This window comes from Glycine soja, chromosome 12 (genome assembly GCF_004193775.1).
Source record: "Glycine soja cultivar W05 chromosome 12, ASM419377v2, whole genome shotgun sequence".
In the NCBI taxonomy this organism is placed as follows: domain Eukaryota; kingdom Viridiplantae; phylum Streptophyta; class Magnoliopsida; order Fabales; family Fabaceae; genus Glycine; species Glycine soja.
In genome coordinates, this window is record NC_041013.1 from 29,013,976 (window position 1) to 29,021,467 (window position 7,492).

A 7,492-nucleotide genomic window follows, 5' to 3' on the forward strand; every position below is an offset into this window, starting at 1 on the left:
TGTGTGGAATACTTTGTGGAACCTACATGGTTAATGAAAGTGGGTGAGTATTTGTACTGTAATGTATCAATGTTTTACTTTATGTATGTCAAATCAAACATGTTACCTCATCTAATACAGCTTTCACAAGGTGTGTGGGCCAAGCTACAAATGTATCGACGGCCTGCTTCACATATTGTATTTCTGAGGTGGCATAGGGGACCTCAGCCTCAGGATCAATAACTGTTTCTACACTTACCCTGACAACATCATCTGCATATGCCACTGTGTGTATGACTGAATCCCCCTCCATTATTTTCCCCATGGCCACCAACCTTAAATGAACCATAAACAAAGCAAAAATTAATGCATATAAAACACAAACTAAATGATGAACAAAACACAAACCAAACCCAACAATTACAGCTGCAAGAAAAAACAAAAGTCCGATTAAATTGTAAGTAAGGTAATATTTCTACAAACCTTGTTGTACCATCCTTAAGCTGCACATACAGTCCCATCAATGGTATGGCATCAGCATGATGTTCTTGTGAAGCCTGGACATTGGTAACAACATTACTTCCCTGTGTGCTGACACGCGCAGCTACTTGTTGTATGTCCGGCTGAATTTGGAGTAGCTCTGGGGATCCTTTATTTGACAACTCTTTTTTAATAGCCTCTTTCAATGCATTGGTCATTATTTCCAAGCTCCTCTTATTTTCCTCTTCTAGCTGAGTCCTCAATTCTTCCTTAATTTGAGTCCTCAATTCTTCCCTAATCTGCCCAGTCATGTCTTCCCTAAGCCTTGCAACAACTTCATCTAGTTGTTGTTGGCTGATGGATGTGGATGAGCTGCTGCATGTCCTTGATGCCCTTCCGTAGTACTGAGTAATAGTGACACCTAAGCCTGCTGCCCGAACGCGACCCCCATGCTCAGGTCGGCCAATCGCAGTGTTCAGAATGTCTTGCCGACCATGGGGTACAAACGAGCCCTGCGTTACCTGCTCTTCTAAGGAGTCCTACACAAAACAAGTGACACAAAAATACACCACGTGCAGTCATTGTTCTACTCAAAATACTTAAACATATGAACATTGCAACATATTGGTGAACCTACTATTTTATCTGCAATTTCCTGTGCGGACTCAGATGTCATATTGCCAACAGCCCTGGTCCGAGCAACCTTCCACTTAACATGTCTTTTTATTGGAGATGGGGGTTCATCAAGGCTTGCTGCATTTTCACTCAACAATGCTTCCTCTTGTATCCTTTTTCGTTTCTGGTCTAACAATTTCTTCTCAAGCAAATCATATCCCCCACGTGAAAGTACGTGGGGGCAGTCATTGTGTTTTTGAATTGATTGTGCTCGTTTCCTAATACCCTGTAATGTGACATACATAATTGCGGAGATTTTTTCCAAATTTAAATAATCAAATTGGTAAACAAATATTCATTATAAGTTACCATAAACAGATTCAACTAACCTCCCAGTTAGGTGTGAGCCGGGTTTCTTCAAATTGTTTCCATGCTTCAGGATCTAGTCCATATTTTGTCACAACATCCTGTGTTTGTTGACCTTCACTCTTAGCAAACACAAATTTGCTAGTCAATGTGGACTTAAATTGCCGCCATCTCGTCGCTACTGTTGACATAACCTTCGAAGCTTCTGCGATATCAAACTTTGCCTACATAAATACATTAGTCAAAATAAAGGGTTAAAGGCAGCCAGATGTATATCATTATACAATACTATCAATTAACAAGTAGTCAATGATAATGTTCTGCCACAATACACCCAGTAAAGCAAAAGCATGCAATCAGCATATAATGTAAGTTTAGCATGCAATGACAGCCTTCAAATTTAACATCCAAATTGAAGAAATAATAAATGAAATAAAAAATTTTGTTAAACTGATAACAGTTATTGCCTTAAAGTATGAATTCCTATCAAAACTTGTTTTCATGGTTTGTTAAGAACATGGTTCAGCCTTCGCAGAAACTGTCAAAACTTTAGCCAATATGATATATGACAAATGACTAGGAAGAAAATTTATCTTTTTTAATGTCTGATTTACAAGCGATTAGCACGGCAAGACCGACGAACATCAAGGGATTTTATACATACATTCATATCTAACTTTCCCATTTGAAGATCGTGCTTTTTAAAACAAGTCCACTTATTAGGCAGCGAAACAAAAATATCGTTCAAGTCATACACCATATACTCAAATAGCAAGTAAATAGATGATTCAACAACATATTGTCCAACACTTTAACTCTATATGATATAAATCTATGAAGCTGTAATAAATGAAAATATCATTTGCAAGGGATGAAAGAATGTTGACAAGAGTAAGAGCCAAAAGAAATAACAAAATTTTTCAAAGCTTAATCGTAAAAGTCAAAGCTAAACAAGATTCAACCAATTTAGACTCCAATTAACTCTTATTTCTATTAATTTGAACATAAATTGAACAAGTAATGGTATATGTAAACTGAAATTCTCATAACAGAATTTGTCTTTTGTCATTTCAGACTATCAGCAACTCGTTATTGTTGTTCCCTAATTACTAGCACCAAATCCTTGCAGCATTTCCATTTCATTGACACGAGTGCAGGGCTTCAGACCTTCAAACCAAGTCTTTTAGGTACGTGGGACTGACAATCCTCTTTTTAGTTTTACTCACTAATTGCACCTCTTTGTTTGGTTGGTGTACCCCTGTTGTTGATACTGTAGCATCTTCTTGTTGACTTGCTATGTTATCCCCTGTATTTCATGAGCAGTCACTTGCCATATTCTATAGTTAGTTTTAATGATTGACTGCATTATAAAAAACTAGAAAGCAACTGTGTGTCTTTGAAAAGGAGATGAATTAATGAATACATTGTGATCTTGTTTCAATTCTTTTGTGGACATATTGCAGTAGAGGTGTTCAATAGTCTACTAATATTGCACAAACTGGTTTAAGTCAACATGCTTAAATTTGCCCTGGGGTTTGTATGTGGTGTGGTGGATCGGCTGGTTTTATGTATTCAATTGGTGGGTCCTAGGCTTTTTTGCTTACTCTGAGTTTCATTTACCAAATTAGTGCATTGCATATAGTTTGATCCATATGTAGCTTTTCTAAAGTGGCTAAATAAATCTAATTTTATCTTTGATTCTGTCGTAATGTGTGTTAATTTGGTATTTCCAGCTGATGGTGGCATAATATTGTTTCAGCATATTAAATAATTGTAGAGAGAAATTATTGAAAGATATGAATGAATTGGGATATGTTGCCCTTGGGGCAAATGATTTGAAAAGGAAACTTTACAAACTACTATACTAATGGAAAATCAAAAAATTTGAACCATAACAGGGCATAACAGGGTATCTAACAATACACCCAAGCACATCGGGGCTGTACTTAAATTTGCTTCAAACCCACCCAACTTCAGAATTATTAAAATCCATACAATATAAAGCGCTTTACAGTTATTCCTATTTATATGCAGTTGCTGGTCTACAATTCATAACCAAAACCCATCCTTAATGGGCTTAATTAGTTGCAGGTGCACTCTCCTTCTTTTCCTACATGACGAACTAATGCTACTAAGTAACTAACTATTCCACTATGGGTTATCTAACAGAATATCACTATGGTCTGTATCTAAACAAATCTCTACTAATGTGTGCACTGCCAAACTAATTGCATTACATTTCTGTCTATCTAGAATAGCATCCTAGATATGAAAATAGATAATACTAGACATAGCACTGGCAGAACATAAAAAAAAACAGATATATTGAATAATATCACAATAAAGCACCCATATATATGTTGATATCCTCTACAATAATATCACTGCAGCCCAGGTCTAATTCTTAATTATGCATTAATGATTGTATGTTCATACACATAAATACATATCACGGTATTATATAACTGCAGGCACATGTTAAAAAATTGTCTTATTATAAATTTATTAATATTTATAAAAGTAAGTTTTTTTTTTTTTGAAATGCAAAGATAATTTATATTACTAAAAAAGTACCAGAGGTACTACAACATAAAAAGTAAGGGATCCTGTACAAGCAGGAACAAAAACAAACAAAAAACAACAAGCCCCCACCCTGCCCTACAATGAAAACATTAATTAAATACTAGAGGCATTGCTGAAGACCACCACTGGAAAGGAACCTTGAAGTCCCTTTCCCAACCCCACAGCCAAGTCCACATGAGAAAAAGAGTTGAATCAGCCAGCTTAGAGATATCGAAGGGTTGATTATGAAAAATCAACTCATTTCTGAACTTCCAGATTGTATTTGTAACTGCTATCCACCACATCTTCCATCTTCTATTAGACCCCTTTGATCCTGCTAAAGGATGATGCTGGAGGAAGTTATCGATGGGCCTACAATGGATGACCCTATCTTCCTTCACCCAAGAAAAGAAATCCCACCAGAGAGGCAGAACCTTAGCACATGAGAAGAACAAATGAGAAGCGGATTCAGGTTGGCTATGCCAGAAGGGACAAAGGCCATTGTCAATGAGGATTTGTCTCTTAATTAAATTGTCCTTAGTAGGGAGTCTATCCCATAACAATCTCCAAGCAAAAGTTAAGGCTTTAGGAGGAATTTTAATCTCCCAAAGTTGCTGAAAACCCAGGTGCTGGCCTTCATAAAATTGCTCAGATTTGATAACTTGATATGCAGTTTTAGTAGATAAATTCCCATTAGGTTCAGCTCTCCATGTCCATGTGTCCTACAGATTGATGTTAAGCTTAATTGCTGATATTTGATCAATAAATTTTGAAGCTGTCTCCATCTCATTATGAAATAGATGTCTTCTCCAAGAAAGGTTCCAGACCCACTCATTTTCAGAGCAAAACCCCACGTCTCCCAGCCTACAAAGTCTTTGGGAAGAAATTCTGAAAAGTTCAGGGAATTGGTCTTTTAAGGGAGTCCCCTCATCAGCCCAAGGATCTTCCCAAAAGAGGAACTGATCTCCCCTACCCACCTTCCAGCAAATTTGGTTAAGAGCAGGATTCATACTCTGGTGTTGGATGATGGCTCTTAGGTCATCCCACCAAGTAGAAAAATAGTTCTTTTTAGGCCCTTGATCTAATCCCCTCCAACCATTGTATTTGGAGACCAAAATCCTGTTCCAAAGCTGATGATGCTGGTGGAACAACATCCATTTCCATTTGAATAAGAGAGACTTGTTTAGTTGTTATTCGTTATGGTTCGAGTAATAATAACGATAACAATTCAGCCTGAATTGTTTGATATTGATTTTCTTTCTTGCAGAAAACAAAGAGGGGAACGAGCAACAATTTGAAGGTTGCACATTCAGGAACTAAAGAATTCAAAATAGCTAGTAATAAGAGGGATTTGTTTTTGGGATTTTCTGAGCACCAAGAAGGGCTACGCAAGAAGCTTGCACTTGAGGAGGGAAGCATATTTGCAGCTAATGAACAACTTTCTTAACTATTTGTCGTGCAGATTTGACTGTTTATTTTGCTAATATGTAAATATAAATAGTATAAGGCTATGGCTTATGGACATGGTCTTTTTTACCCCTAACAATCTTAGAAGTAAATATAGACCATGTTTTACGCCATAGCCTTATACTATTGTGATTTACATATTAACAAAAAGAAACAGCAAAAGTCTGAAAGGAAAAATAGTTAACAAAGTTGTTCATTAGCTGCAAATTTCCTTCCCTCCTCAAGTGCAAGCTTCTTGCGTAGCCCCTCTTGGTGCTCAGAAAATCCCAAAAACAAATCCCTCTTATTACTAGCTATTTTGAATTCTTTAGTTCCTGAATGTACAACCTTCAAATTGTTTCTCGTTCCCCTCTTTGTTTTCTGCAAAAAATCAAATCAATATCAAACAGGTTTTTCCAGCAGAGATTTTCAGAACCTATGCAGTGCAGGCCATAGCTGAATGGGATATCCTTCAGTAACATTGGCCAACAGCAAAATCAGATGTTGGTGTGTAATTTTTATGAGCAGGAAATAAGGGCTTTCAACAAGGAACTACTTGGAAAATGGAGGTGGGATATGCTTCAGCAAAGTAACAAGTTATGGTCCAAGATACTGCATTCCAAGTATGGTGGATGGAGATCATTGGTGGAAGGCGGTAGAAGGAATAATGAGTCAGGTTGGTGGAAAGACTTAATGGAGGTTACACATGACCAACAGATGAATTCTATCCTCCAAGATGGCACTACTTGGAGGGTGGGATGCGGGGATAAAATAAAATTCTGGGAGGACTCATGGGCTGGACACGGAAAGGCTCAAAAGATGAAATACCCAAGGTTGTATAGGATATCACTTCAGCAGCATAAACTCATTCAGCAGGTGGGAAGTTTCAATGACTCCTCATGGGAATGGAACCTCTCATGGAGAAGGTCTTTGTTCGATAATGAAATCGCATCTGCTACAGGTTTTTTGGAACAAATTTGTCAGATTACAATCCAGCCACATATAGCAGATTGTTGCAAGTGGGAAGCAGAGCCTAATGGTTGCTACTCTACAAGGAGTGCATATAACATGTTACAAGAAAGTTCAGTTGGAGCAAATCCTGATGCAGCACTGCAAAACCTTTGGAAATTATAAATGCCATCCAAAGCTGCAATTTTTGCTTGGAGACTCATCAAAGATCGATTGCCGATTAAATCTAATTTGAGAAGGAGCCAAATAGAGATAAATGACAGCAAATGTCTGTTTTGCAGAATTCAGCAGGAGGATGCAGCCCATCTCTTTTTCAATTGTACCAAATCTCTAGCCTTATGGTGGGAATCCTTAGCGTGGACTGGAATAGTTGGGGCATTCCCCATAATCCCTAGGTACCATTTTCTGCAACACCAAAATGGATGAATGGAGGGAAAAGAAACAATAGGTGGAAGGATGTTGACGAAGAGAAGGACAAGGAAGAACAAAATAAAAAGAAGATTAAGGAAGTGTCACATGAATGCTCCTTGGTGAACAAGCACAAGGCCATTTGGATGACAAAGCCTGAGGAGATCACAAAGGAGGAGTATTCTGCTTTCTACAAGAGTCTCACCAATGACTAGGAAGAGCATTTGGGTGTCAAGCACTTCTGAGGTGAGGGACAGTTGGAGTTTAAGCCTATCCTCTTTGTTCCTAAGAGTCCACCTTTTGACAACTTGACACAACGAAGAAGCCTAACAATATTAAGCTTCGTGTGATTTAAAAGTTGGGATGAGTTAAGAGTTAATTGACAAGCTTTGTTCTGTCCCTTCCCCTCACTTGCAACCTGTAGCTTTTTCTTTGGATGTTGCAGGTTTTGAACTAAAGACTTGAGAGCTTGTGACATTTAATTAAACAACGAAATAACTAAAGACTTGCAAGTGTAATATAAATCTTCATCTATTTTATGTTAAAGTTGTTGACAATGTGCATGCCACAATAAAACAAGGAAATAACTTCTGCCTGCTGGTACAAACCTTAACAATATTTTGGTTTTTTATTTCCTATTTTCCTAAATAATTATCATCTTGTGTAC

The 7,492-nt window shown here is 37.5% G+C and overlaps 1 protein-coding gene across 2 annotated transcripts in view; it reads left to right on the top strand.

Moving 5' to 3' along the window:
• Window positions 1–7,492, top strand: part of LOC114379643 (kinesin-like protein KIN-12E) — a 35,604-nt gene continuing 28,112 nt past the window's right edge. Inside the window, exons 1-2 of one of the 2 annotated variants that reach the window (XR_003659550.1) lie at window positions 1–43; window positions 2,515–2,627. Coding sequence is in view for 1 of the 2 variants with exons in the window: in XM_028338330.1 (XP_028194131.1) it covers window positions 27–43; window positions 2,515–2,627 (130 nt within the window). In the remaining variant the exon portion in view is untranslated. The remainder of the gene's footprint in view (window positions 44–2,514; window positions 2,628–7,492) is intronic. The other variant, XM_028338330.1, reaches the window with a different exon arrangement.